Source organism: Ochotona princeps, chromosome 21 (genome assembly GCF_030435755.1).
Source record: "Ochotona princeps isolate mOchPri1 chromosome 21, mOchPri1.hap1, whole genome shotgun sequence".
Lineage (NCBI taxonomy): Eukaryota > Metazoa > Chordata > Mammalia > Lagomorpha > Ochotonidae > Ochotona > Ochotona princeps.
This window is the reverse complement of record NC_080852.1, coordinates 28,857,587-28,871,730: the sequence shown is the minus strand read 5'-3', so window position 1 is coordinate 28,871,730 and position 14,144 is coordinate 28,857,587. Positions and strand designations below refer to the sequence as shown.

The following is a 14,144-nucleotide window of genomic DNA, read 5'->3' as shown; positions in this document are numbered from 1 at the left end:
TGTGTGTGTGTGTGCATGTGAGCTCAGACCAGCTCTCCACAGGGCATGCTGGGTTCCACTCCTAGCTTTTCCGTTTCTAGCAAAGTGGTTCTGCAGCAAATCTCCAGTTTACTTTTGAAGCCCGTTGACAGGTTGGGGGAAGAGCAAAAAGTGCTTTGGACAGAATAAAGCAAATGCCCTATCAATAGATGTTCATGGCAAACAGGAGTTTCCTGGAGATGAAAAAAATGATACAAAGGAATGATTTTCCAATGGTAGAATTTCAAGTCCATATAGAACCAAGGAAGAGCTGTATTGGAAGGTAGGGGACCTGCCCAGGAAGCTGGAAAACCAAGTCCTAGAGAACCCAACTTGGACAATTTTACATGAAGCCAATTCTGGGCACAGCCAAAACTCCCTCCGGCCCAGTGACAAAGAAGCCTCTAGGAGAACAGGATCAAGAACTCTTGCAAAAACAGAGCTTCTATTCAGGAAAAGTTGTGTCTGGAACCATGCCAGGTACTTGTGTGACAGCAGTTTATTTACACCTATGACAATGCTGCTTTTCACAGGGCATTACACCTGTGCTCAGAGCCATGCTAACCTGTCCGGGATACACACAGCTTGGAACGGCAGCATCAGGATTCCAGTCCAGACTGACCGGCTCCACAGCCTGGGGACTCCCTCTCCAGGGCATTCCCTTTTTCTTGGTGCAGCTCCTGGACATTTCTTTCCTTTTCTTTCTTTCTTTCTTTTTTTTTTTTTTTGTTCACCACAGCCTAGCATTGTGGGAATGATCACAAAGGTGTTCCTGTTGAGCAGGCCTGATCTTCCTTCCCATAGCAGAAGTTCCTGTCTGCTATGCTCCTCTGCTGAGCTGCATAGGCACTCAGTTTCTACCCTGCAGGAATCACTACCCTGAAAACATGACAGCCTCTCTCATCTGGCATCCACCAGGAAGCAGGTGCTTGGTCACGGACTTGAATCAATAAATGAAGTGACAACTCTTGTTCTCCTGAATTATCTTCTATGACCCTAGCAGCAACTTCTGGCAGGTGAAAATTGATTCTATGCACCTGTCACATCCCTGGGACAAGGACAAAGATCAGTGCTATCCTTAAGTCCCTAACAAAATCTCAAAATCTCGAACCTAAAGAATGGCAGTGAACTACTAAAAAGTGAACAAGCTGCAGCCACACCCTGGCAAGCATGTTCATTTCCATCCTCATCAGGAAAGCAGAGCAGAAACTTCCCTTGCATTTGGTGACAGCAGCAGAACACACTGACGGGCCTGTCCCCAGGCTCTGCTAGCTCCCTTGCCTCTGGCAGTGTACACCTGCCCCTCCGCAATGGGCAAGCCATGTCCCTGGAGCAGAGGATGGAGAAGGAGGTCAGAGGTGTCAATGACATGCACATGTACCAGAGGGTGTGACCGGAATGCCATGAGGACCTGGGCACCCACCAGATCAGGCGAGTGGTTAAGAGCCAGAACATCACTATAAAGGACACCACGTGGGCGGCCTCTCTAGGCCTGGAGGCAGGACGGTCCATGCTGCTCAGAACTGTGCACCCAGCAGTCTGTGTGGGGCCAGCTCTGAGGGCCACCCTGAGCATGCCCTGTAGCAGATCTGGGCCTCCCTGTAAGGGGGCCTGGCCACATATGCTTAATGACCCTAGAGGTATCTATTGTGGGCAAACATGTTGTTTGGAGTTAATCACACGTCTCCTAGAAGGTGGTTATAAAGCAACAAGGCACTCACTGGCTAACTTTCTCTGTTTCCTTTCAGCATATGTGAATGGAATACTTTCCCTCTCCGACCTGTCTCTGTACCGCTCCCTCTCGCAGGACGTGCTGCTTCCCTCTCCTGCCTGGCTTGTAGGCCACTCTTTGGCCCACTCAGTTGGTTTGCAGGGTGGCTCACTTTGATGCCTGAACATACCCTTGTTCCTGGCACCACCAGATAACCAGTTCTGTTGCACACAATCCCTGTCTCTGCCTAGTCATTCTATCTCTGTGGGAGCCGAGAGCCTGGATGGGAAAAACGGGTCAATCATTGCTCATGTCACCTAGAGCACAGATCCACATCCCTAGTCCTCCAGGGACAACCCTCATCCAACTCGTGACAGCCTGTGGCCCACCATGGGATCTAGAATATTCTGCTTAGCTCTCAAACATCTATTCTGTTGTTTTAGATGAAAACAAAATCTGAATTGCGGCACTGAGCTCCAGACACACAAAGAAGTGCTGTGCTGTGCTGTGCAGGCTGAGGACATGAATAGGGGGCCTCCACTGTGAAGGCACTTTAACCACACCCTGGAGGGTCAGGGGGATGATTTCAAGAGTAAAAAGGCAGCACAGGACACAGACCCCAGGAAGCAGACTGGGATGCAAGCCCCCAGTTCCCACATCCTCAGGGACTGGCAGTGTTGGCCCTGGGTCTCTGGTGGTCTCTTGTGTCCTGTTCCAGAGCACATCCCCCGCTCTACAGGGTTGGGGGGGTGGACTGCCCTCAGCTCCCCCATCCCCATCCTTTACTGTTAAAGGAGCTGCCATGTTGGCTCAACCGGAAGTATGCTGCTGGCCACTGAATAATTTCCACTAAACTGTATTTTGCAATAGCTTACTCCATTCCCCACCTCGACCGCTGTAAGGCCCAGCGATTTCTTATCACCCACTCACTAAGTAATCAGCACCGGTGTTAGTCAGCCTTCGTCAGCACCCATGAGTGAGCCTTTTCCCCCTTGTTCTATTGCCAGCGGCAAGGCTTGTCGCCACCGGCCTTCCTGCTCCGTTGTGGTTTACAATCAGCTTTCCCATTGAACAGGCACCTTTTTAAAAAATGATAATGGCAAGATAAATCTTACAACAAAAAACTCACAATCTCACCTCCATGCCCTACCAGCAATAACCATTCTCTACATCTTCTTCAGCTATTGCTTCCAAAACCCTCAGCTTTTGAAAAACAAAGCTCTGTTAGTGTTATGCCTCCTATCTAACTGCCAATGTTCAATGTTTCATTTAATGCTACAGTACTTCTTTTGGGTAATTGTTTACTTTCCTTCTCTTCTTTTTAAATTTTATTTATTTGTATTGCAAAGGTGGGTTTACAGAAAGGAGATACAGAAAGAAGGAGTTGGGCTGTCCTCAACTGCTTTCCCAGGCCATAAGCAGGGAATTATATGGGAAGTGGAACAGCCAGGACATGAACTGGTGCCCATATGAGATCTCAGCACATGCAAGGTAAGCATTTAGCTACTGAGCCATTGTACCAGGCCCCTCCTTCTCTCTGTCTCTTTCTCTCTCTTTTATGATTTATTTAATGTATTTGAAAAGCAGGGAAACACAGAAAGGGAGAGATCTCCCATTTGCTGGCTCATTCCCCCAAATGGCCCCAACACCACATCTGGGCCAGGCTGGAGCCAGGAACTCTGAACTCCCCCAGGGTCTCTGACCATGGTGGCAGGAGCCCAAGCACTTGGGCCATCTGCTGCTGCTTTTCCAGGAACATTAGCAGGGAGCTGGATGAGAAGCTGAGCAGCAGGGGCTTGGCTCAAGCTGGCTGCTCTCATCTCAACTTGCTGTGCCACAATGCCAGCCCCCGCAGTTTTCTTTCTTAATGCATACACCATGGCCCAAGCAGCTGAACCACAATTATTAAATCATTACTATGCTCTTGGGCATTTTGGTGATTTCCAGGTTTTCTCTGCAGTTAACATCTTGCCTACAAGTTTTTCTTTTTTCAAAGAAAAATGATTTCCTCAGGACAAGACACTAAGAGGAATGACTAAGTCATGACACTGTCACTAAGTTAGAAGTTGTGAGTATGCAGCTGTAGTTCAGCAAGTTCCCTGGAATGAAGTCTATTTTGGTATCAAAAAAATGTGCAATCTGCACATCTGGAAGATCTTGAAAAAGCTCATGACAAATACATGTGGTGGGGAAAAGTGCACACATTTTAAAGTTTTCCAAAGGTTTTAGAGATTTTTTTTTTGTCTGTTCTAGTGCATGAATGAATTAAAATAATTGGAATGCTACTGGAAGTAAACCAGTGAGCATAATTTTCCCTGAACATAACAGCTAAACATTTTCTTTTTTACTTTAAACTGTATAGATATCAAATCTAAGAAATACATAATTTTCTGTTGAGTAGTTATGTTCTCATTACTTACCCATTATCCTATTAAGGGACACTTAGACTGATTCCAGATTTTTGCTTTTAAAAACGAATCACAGTGTATAGACTTCCAAATTATGACTTAAAGTGCAATTTGTGAGTTGGGTAAATAGGGGAATTACGCAAACTCGTAAAACAAGAGTTGGCTAATTGGGCTTGATTGAGGAAAAGACTAATTTAGAAACTGCCATGGACTTAACAAATGGAGTTTAAATCACCAAGAGTGCTCTGTGCTGTTTCAAGTTTTCACCCTCAACACAAATAAATGTTTTTTTTAAGATTTATTATTATTGGAAAACCGGATATACAGAGGAGGAGAGACAGAGAGGAAGATCTTCCACCCGATGATTCACTCCCCAAGTGAGCCGCAATGGGCCGGTGCTGCGCCGATCCGATGCCGGGAACCGGGAACCTCTCCCAGGTCTCCCACGCGGGTGCAGGGTCCCAAAGCTTTGGGCCGTCCTCGACTGCTTTCCCAGGCCACAAGCAGGAAGCTGGATGGGAAGTGGAGCTGCCAGGATTAGAACCGGCGCCCATATGGGATCCTGGCGCGTTCAAGGTGAGAACTTTAGCCGCTAGGCCACGCTGCCGGGCCCAACACAAACAAATTTAAGGAATACCAGTTTGGCACCTTAGTTCTTCAGTGACTCTGAGGCCTGAGGTGTGACCTCAGACAAGCACCAGGGCCTTGAGGACTTAGCCCAAGGAGCTGTCCACCTGCATCATGCGGGCCCGGGTGCTGCAGACTCCCTGCTGGCTGCCTACTCTCCCCTCTCTCCACACTTGTGTGAACAGCGCTTTCGTTTAATGTCAGGTTCAATGGCCTCTTCTCAGTCACCTGCTTCTCAGGGTCAATGGCCTCCTGTCAGTCACCTGCTTTCTGCCCCACCCTGACTCCTATAGTTGTGTATTCTGCGGGCCTGAACCAGCTGGGCACACATAGCTAAGCACACGCACACACAAGGTCTTCCACACACGCCTCCTTAAACCCAGTGCTGTTGCCTCCTGCATACAGACCTAGAAAGTTCATCAACAAGCTCAGTACGCCAGAAAACAAAACAGCAACAACAAAACAGAAACCCTCGGGGCAGAACAAGGCGGTAGCATGTTATCCTTTTTATAAACATACAACAGAGGGGCTGGCACTGTGGCAGAGCAAGTTAACCCACTACTACAGATGCTCATATTCTTATAAGAGTGCCTGAATTTGAGTCCCACCTCTGCGTTCCAATCCAGCTTCCTGCTAAGGCACACCCTGGAGGTGGCAGGTGATGGCCCAAGTACATGGGTCCCTGTCACCCATATGAGAAACCCCACTGGAGTTTCTGGCTCCTGGCACCGATCTGACCCAGCCCTGGCTGTTGTCATCATCTGGGGAGTTCACCAATGGATAGGAGATCCTTCTCTATATTTCAAACAAATAAAAACACACGTTTTAAAAGCTTTAAAAATAAAATAAAAACGAGATATTCACGGGGCTAGATAAGAGTTAGAAGAAACATTACCAAGTATCCCCTTCTTCTGGTTCCCCCAGAAAATGCTCTATTTTCACACATGGGCAGGAATCTTGTTCCTTTCAGAGGTCAGCTGGAAAATGGCACATGTGGGGCAACAAGAAGTAAAGCCATTTTTCCAAATGCTTGCTAGGGTCCTCGGGTGACCTGCAGCCGAGACATCGATTGCCAGGGACTGGTGCTGAGATCCTGGATTGTCCTGGCCACTGGTCTTGACCCTGTCCTTCCAGATGACCTTGATTTATCACTGTAGCTGGCACCACCCAACTCAGGCAAGGACTTGGCCCAGGAGCGCCCTGCAGCTTATCCGCCGAAGCCGACCCGGTGCCTAGCCTTTGGAGCAGAGCTGCGGAAAATTCTGAGCCCCTCGGGAGAGGAGAAGTAGCAGAGTTGAGATGTTCCAGATGGTTCCTTTGTACCTGTCAGGCTTAACCTTTGCTGACAGACTCATTAAGCTAGACTGAACACGAGTCCTGAGTAACAGAGAGATAAAGCTTGAGAAGCTGACACGGAGGGGACAGAAAGCCCTGCCCAAGGGCCATAGGTCACACCCAGCAGGAGGCCGAGGGGCCCTGAAGGCAAGCCCCTCTCCTGGGGCCAGACCCCTGCTGCCCTGGAATCATCCACCACCTGTCCCCTACCCAAGCCCCCAGCAGCCCAGAAGAGCATCCTTTTCTTGCTTTCCCCTCCCTGCTTTCCAGCTGGGGTCCATAAAACGCTCTTCTGATCTCCATCTACTGCCTCTCACTACCATGCGGGACTGAGCTAGGCAGGACCTCCACGAGCTTCTGTCAATCCCTTAGGACACAGGACATCAAGACCAAAGTGTGGCTTTCCACACTGTCAACAGGAGCCAGACAGGAGGCTCCCTGCTTTATATGTCACATCTCCTTTCCACCCTCCCAGCCCCTAACAGGCCGAGATAGCCGCTGAGCCCATGGGTAGGTGAGGAAACCGAGCCACGGCAGGCTGGGCCTGAGGCCGGGCTGTGTGTACCCTGAGGACAGTAACGCGTCTCACAGCTGACTGTGTGCACTCTCTGCTCATCCCATCCCGGCTTGGTAATGCAGCCCCAAAAATTCCCTCACAGGCGTGCTGCTAGCAGGCAGTCTGCGTTTGTATTTGTTGACAAACTTCCTCTCACTCATTGAGGTCACGTGCCTTTCTGCAGTGACTCTGGGTTCTGCTCCCCCTCCCACCCTACACAAAACCCCAAATCCTTTCCCAAGCTTGCCTCAAGATGGGGTTCAGTTCTCCCTCACCCCCTCCAAATGAAACAGGCGCTGGGGCTGCACAGTAGACTGATGTGTGGCGTGAGGTTGGGAACACATCCCAGGCGTTCCAGGTAGTTCCAGGTGCCCTTGGTTCAGCCTCCAGCTACCCCTGACCACAGACAGCCCCAGGAGACTATGCACTAATTTTCTGGCAGAAGCAGGGTTGGCTAGCTCCCCCTGTGGCTCTGTGATCCTGTAGCCTTTCAGGTGCAAAGAGAAGCCACGGGTAGGAGGCCAGCATTCCATTCAGGTGCTCCACTCCCACACAGCACCCGCAGCCCACTCACCACAGAGGGGGCACACACTACTCCATTCACGACAATGAAGGCGCCCCGTGTGAGAGCCTAGCTCTTCTCTCTACACCCTCACATACCTATTCATTCATTCCTCATGCAACAAAGCAACTCTGTGGAAAACCCAACCTGCGCTGTCAGATCTCGTTAACTAACTGGACTGGCGACTCGGGCCAGGTTGCGTAACACTGTAGGTCTGTGGGTTGTGGCGCGCCAAGTCCTGCAGGTGAAGCTCCAGGAGCCGCACATGGGGGAAGAGGAGCAGCCACACCAGGAGAAGCTAGGGCTTGGGTGACCCACAAATGAGAATCCTTGCCTCAGAGGGGCGCACAGTGGTCTCGTCCCCTCGACACACAATGGAAGGCTGGTGGTCTTTCCCAAGGGTGCCTTCTTTCTAGGAAAGTGGGCACAAGCCAATCCTAGAACCGCAGAGCACAGGGGAGGGAGGCCAGTCACAGAGGCCTTCGGGCTCCCAGGGAAGCGGCGGGAGAGGCGGTCGCTGAAGTATAGGAAGGGGAGGAGTAGACAGGAGGGAAGGACCAGGTCGTCCCGCGCTCCGGCTGCGCAGGGCGGAGCCCGGGCGCCGTCACCCGCGCGCAGGTGAGCGAGTCCCGGCCGAGCGCAGCCGGCGCCAGGGCTCGGGCGCCCCGAGCCACGCGCCACGACGCTTTTCCCCACCGAGGCCGAGGCGCCCTGGAGCCATGGCCGGCCTGAACGTGGGGGCTACGGTCGGACTGCTGGGCGTCCTGCTCCTAGGAGCGGCGTGGCTGCCGCACGGCGCAGGTGAGTGCGATGCCCGGGTGCGGGTGGCAAGGAGTGCGGGGAGGAGAGTCCAGCAGCCCGCGGTGCCGAGAGCCCCCACGGTGGTGTCGGGAGTGGCCGTCTGACCCTCCTGGATTCGGCTGAGGCGGAAGCCGCCGCACGTGTCGGTGTTGGGAGTGGTGCCCCAGAATCGGGATCTCGGGGGCCAGAGAAGGAGGGAAAATGGGTGCGCCTAAACCGAACCCCGGGATGTGCCCGCCATGCTCGCCGCTCGCTCGGGGGGTGCCGGGGCTTTGTTTTTAGATTCCTGGGAGCACCCGGGCGATGAGGAACACGTGTGGAAAACGCGTGCCTCTCTCCAGACCCACCTTCCACTTCCTCACACCTGTGGTTTGAGGTCCCGGTGTCCCACGTCACCCCTTTCTCGGTCCACAGGGCCCACTTCCCTTTCCGAAAGTCTGGGGAGGAGGGCAGTTAATTCAGAGTGCAAGCGCCGGGCGTCCCTCCGCCCTGGCTCCTCGGCTGGGTGGACTTTGGCCGTGGGGCCTGGTGGTTCCCGGGACGTGAGGGTTTCCAGTTGTTCCTGCTGGGGGAAGGGCCGCTTTGTCCCTGTCCCTGCACCGGTGTGTTCTTGGGAGTAGTGGGGCTCTGGAGAAGAACTTGAAGTTTGGTCGCAGTGAATAACCCGATTGGTCATGGAGGAACTTGAGAGCAGGCCTCTGCCAAGACTAGCCCGATTTTGTGTTTTCAGAGTTAGTTACCCAGGAGTCTTGGGCCTTGGCTACGCCTAAAGGCCTAAGGGGGCGTTTGTGTTTCCCTGTTGGCAAATTACCCAACAGCTAAACACAGACGGTCAAGTTTAATTTTGATGTTCTGGTGACAGCAAATCTTAGGAATACAATACAAGCCAATTTCCTTTCTTTCTTTCTGTGTGTGTGTGTGTGTGTGTGTGTGTGTGTGTGTGTGTGTGTGTTTTAATAGAATTTCTTTTTGTTTACTTGAAAGAGAGTTACAGAAAGTAGGAGAGACAGAGGAATCTTCCATCTGCTGGTTCACTCCCCAGATGATTGCAATGGCCTCTATCTAGGTCAAAGCCGGGAGCTTCTTCCGAGTTTCCCACATGGGTGCAAGGGAACTAGGCCTTGGGCCATCCTCTGCTGCTTTCTCAGGTGAGTTAGCAGGGAGCTGAATCGGAAATGGAGGAGCCAGGACATGAACCTGTGCTGGAGTCAGACCGCAAGGAAGGTCCTCTAGCTTTAAAGCCTTAGTATGCATATTTATTTACTATAATGTCTTAGGAATGAAATTTCTGAAATTCCCACCCAGAAAATAAAAAGACCAGGCTACAAGTAGAAAATGATTGTATAAACTGTGGGTGAGAAAAATAAGTGCCAGCCACTCTGGGGCAATGGCATACTCCCTGGGTTGTGGGCCGTGTTTCCAGGGCGGGTGAGTGCTCTGGAAAGTTCTCCAGTAAGAATGTGATAGAAATCAGAGTATCCCAGTGACGAGTGATGGCCTCACTGCACCAGGCTTCCACTCCCTGCCTCTCAGTTTTGGCCATCGTTTTGGGCCCCATTTGGTCCAGTGGAGTCCCTTCCTGCCAGGAAGTTGTTGCCTGGCTGCCCTGTCTCACAGTGTCATGTAAAATACCAGGAAGCCCAGGCCTTTCCTATTTCACTTTCTGGAATTCTCCCTGTGGCCTCAGGAACTGGCTCTGTGCGGCCACACCTGGGCCCTAGACACAGGCTCTGGGATTGGAGCTGGGGCCAGCAGGTGGGCCTTGAGTCTGGAGGATGAGGGTGGATCTGCCCCAGGGAGATCTTTGAGAAGTTGTTGGAGTCTGTCCCCAGAGGCTGGAGAGAGCCAGAGTGCTTTAATCCATCTCCGAACTCTTTCTTTTAACTTGGGGTCACTGCAGAGCCGAGAGTTTTACAGTTCACGTGGTAGTGTGTGTTGGTGCAACTTCGATATTCCCACAGACTTCTCATTTCCGGGGTGTAACATTGGTGAGGTTGGAACCACAGCCTTCTTAAAGCCTCAGTTTGGGGACCAGCACTGTGGCCTGGTATATTAAGCCACCTCCTGTGACGCTGGCACCGGTTTGAAACCCAGCTGCTCCTGATCCAGTTCCCTGCTCATGTGCCTGGGGAAGCAGTGGAAGATAGCCCATGTGGGAGACCTAGACTCCTTGCCTAGCCCTGACCATTGTGACTATTTGGGGAGTGAACCAGTGAATGGAGGATCTCTTTCTTTCTCTGTATAACTGCCTTTCTTTTTTTTTTTTTTTATTAAATTTATTCATTAATTACATTGTGTTGTAATTACATAGAATCTGGGATTCTCCCCCCCACCCTCCCCCCATGGTGGGTTCCTCCACCCCGCTGCATAACCATAGTTCAAGTTTAGTTGAAATTCCCTCCCTGCAAGAATTTGCCAAGCATAGAGTCCAACATGCCATAGTCCAGACAAGTCCATCTACTTATTGGGAAGACCCTCTCTGGTCTGAGGGCAGAGTCAGCAGAGCATCTTCCCGGTCAAATAAAAGCACTAATATACCATCTGCAACAATTAACATCATTATGGATTGAATTGACATGATATTGTGCAGTCAACATGCTAAAAATAAATGCGATTTCTTAACCACTTTCTGTGACCCCCCATTCACAGTTCAATTTTAGTTTATATACTACATAACTGCCTTTCAAGTAGATAAATCTTAAAGAGAAAAGAAAATAAATCTCAACTTGGTTTGCCTTTGCTTTCCCAGAACCACTGTGACCCTACAGTCGAGGTCAGACCCATTCTAGCTGCCACTCTATGTTCTGCTCACCCTGCTGCGTATGCCCATCCTTCCTTCGTGTGCAGAGAGGATCTGTAGGCCGTGCTTAGGAGTGTGTAAGCAGGACTGCAGGCCCCAGTTCCTCCTCCACGCACCGGCAGGCTACCACCACCCTTGAGTCAGCACAATTGCCCCGGAGTCTGCCCGTCAGCTCCAGGGCTCACCTCCAAGGCTGCCTGTTTGTGACCCAGCACCCCTCTCAGTGTGGGGAAGAAGTTGAAAACTACTCTGAAAATGTTTTGTGTCACATTGAGTTCTTAGAAGCACCAGTGATACACCTCACCAAAATAGGGAAAAGAAATCCATGCACAATCCACCTTTGCTCCTTCTGGTGCCCAGCCTGTGTGTGTGTGAGTGTGTAAACCAAGAATGACCTCATCCCATTGTCTGACTTTAATTCGTTCCTTGTTGTTGGGAATTTAGCTTGCTTCTCGTTTGTCCTGTTTCTGATAGAACCCACCCAGCAGTGAGGGACAGCTTATATCCATTTTTCTAGGGGTAAAGACACTGAGGAATAAGACTCCAGACATGGGGACCCGTGTCTGAGGTTCCCACCTTGATGACTGAGCAAAGTGACTGCCACAGGTGATGATGTCATGACATGGGACTGGGCTGTCCTGCTGTCAAGATTATAAAGTGGGCTTGTTGCATCTCAACAGATCAAAGAATAACCTCGTGGCTATGATGCTGGGAGCCTTCCTGCCTGTGTTTGGTCAGGCTGAGATTCCGGACGGGTTTGCTGGTGTGCACGAGAGCCAGGGGCTTTAGACTTTGGAAATACCATTTCCCCTGTGGCCTGTGGAGAGTGGCTGCTGTCATCCTGGTGTGCGTTCCACACACCGTCCGGGCTGCCATGGTCATTGCTTCAACCAGCAGCTGTGGAGAGACCCTGTTCCACCCTGTTGGTCAACAGACAGGATCAGTAGGAACTGCTTGATAGCCACCCTTGCTGGTTTTTAGTATGTGCCGCCAAAGCGAGCACCCTTGCTGGTTTTTGTCAGGAAAAAACTGAACCCCATCACTTTGCTTCTGACTTAGGGCCCAACCACATGTATACTCAGTAGCGCTGATCTGGGTGTGTGGGGCGGGGAGCGCCGGGAGAGGGGGTGAAGTGAGCTGGGAAGAGCTGTGTTTACTGGTCAAGAGAATACCTGATTGAGGTTGGGTGGGTGGGACACCAGGGGGATTAGGAGATCCAGGATAAGGGGGACCATGCCTGAGGCTCTCTTCCTGGGTGATTAAGAAAAGTTAATACCCTTTCATTAGTCTCCTCAATTGTAAAATTTATCCTGCAATCAAATTATTCCAAACCACTTCCTACAACCTAATAATTAGCCCATCACCTTCTGCAGGGCAGTTCTAGACAACCAAGGAAAGAGGGCCAAGTGGCTGCCCTCACTCACCTCTTGGTAACCTGGGCTTGTCTTCTGGCCCATCATCTTTTACAATGACTGACTACTATTGCTATTGTAATAGCTGGTGGACACCGAGCCTTTGCTGCACCAGCCGTTCTTCTGAGTATTTCACACGTGAGGGTGTCCTGCTTAGCCTCAGTGACCCATCGCTGAAACCAGACACTGCATGAAAACACATGCATGCCTCATTGTTTTGTGTGTATGGGTGCTGTGGGGGGATTTTAATAATGACCCATTTCAAAGCAATGCAAAACCCTGAATGGCTTCTGAACGTGTAATGAAACCCAGGAAGATAGCCATATGTAGATAAAAGCACTCCTGTTCAATGTAAAATGCTAAGACAACACTTGAAGAATGACAGTAGTTTGCTTTGGGTGCAGTGACTGCATCTCCGTTTGTGACACTTGAGATATTATGTTTTGATTTTTGATGTTTGTGATCTTATTGGAGGTGAAACAAAAGTGCCGGGTCCCTGTGTATCATTTTGCTTAGAGTGTTGTGTTCAGAAAAGAGATATTGGCCAAGAATATCTTTTGATGGAGAAGACGTAAGTTGTGCACGTTTGAGCAATACAGACAAAACTGTTAGGAGCAGTTGTTTAGCCTTGTGGTGAAGACACTCATGCCACACTGGAGTACCCGGATGCATTCCTGGTTGTGGGTCCTGACTCCAGCTTCCCACGAATGTAGACCCTGGGAGACAGTGGCGGGGACTCAGGTAACTAGGTTTCTGCCATTCATGTGGGAAAGCTGGATGAAGTTCAGGCTCCTGTCTTTGGCTTGTCCCAGCCATTGAGGCATTCGCCGAGTAAACCAGCAGACAGGATCTCTGCACGTCTTTCTCTCGTTCTCTCACACTTACTGTCTATCTCTGCCTCTCAAATAAATATGTACTTCCTTAAAATAGGAAGCTGCCTCCTCCTGAGAAGATTAAAGTGAGCCAGTGTTCTTGAATAGGCCTGCATGTCAGTTATCTCTCCAGCTTTTTCTTGTAAGATTTATTTATTTTTATTAGAAATCAGATATATATAAAAAAAAAGAAAAAAAAAGAAATCAGATATAAAGAGAGTAGAAGAGACAGATGGGCCCGGCATGGTAGCCTAGTGGCTAAAGTTCTTGCCTTGCATGCGCCTAGATCCCATATGAGTGCTGGTGCTAATCCATATTAGAAAAATCCATATTAACTGGTGACCACACCTGTATAAAAAGTGTAGCCGTCCAGTTACATACGTACCATACGTAACACTTAAAGACGGTACTGTGTGACAGCGATCCTGGCCGTCTATTTACTATACTATGATTTGATTGTTACTTTTAGAGAGTACTCTTTCTACTTATTCACAAAGCCAGTGTTGGCTGGAAAGCAGTATTGCACATGATGCCAGCAGCCACTATTTTGTGTTGGTTCTATCATTGCATCAAGAGGCCTCCCTGGCAAGGAGCGGGGTGAGGGGAATGGGAGGCCATATTGAATGACTGACCTGTGACCATGTAGGGTTTGCAAGCATGGTGATCGACTGGCCTGACAACTCCCATCTCAGAACATGTCTCTGTTGCTCAGTGATATATGATTATGGCTCCAGGTAGTGCAAGGGTTGGGAGGGAGGGAGAGGGTGCAGGTGGAGAGTATGTTTGCTTCCTTCCCAGAGTTTTTGCGTTCGCTGTTTCCGAGCTATTTATGCATGTACCCCGCTTTGTCCTTAGAGGAGTGTACTGTAGCCTTGAGCATAACGTGTGTCCCATATGCAGTTCACCTTCTCACTGAGCAGTCTGTTTTTCTGTGTGTGTGTAGTCCTTGCCAGAACATGTGAAGGTGCCCTGTGTGGTGGTTTTTTTTTTTACAACTACATAACATTCCTTTGCGTGGGTGGTGCTTCTTGTTTTTTTGTGA

At 50.1% G+C, this 14,144-nt stretch overlaps 1 protein-coding gene across 1 annotated transcript in view; it reads left to right on the top strand.

Moving 5' to 3' along the window:
• The first annotated feature begins 7,770 nt into the window (after positions 1 to 7,770).
• CDCP1 (CUB domain containing protein 1) overlaps positions 7,771 to 14,144 on the top strand; it is a 50,185-nt gene continuing 43,811 nt past the window's right edge. The window contains exon 1 of the mRNA XM_004581723.2: positions 7,771 to 8,018. Within this exon, the coding sequence (XP_004581780.2) occupies positions 7,937 to 8,018 (82 nt within the window). The 5' untranslated portion in view covers positions 7,771 to 7,936. The remainder of the gene's footprint in view (positions 8,019 to 14,144) is intronic.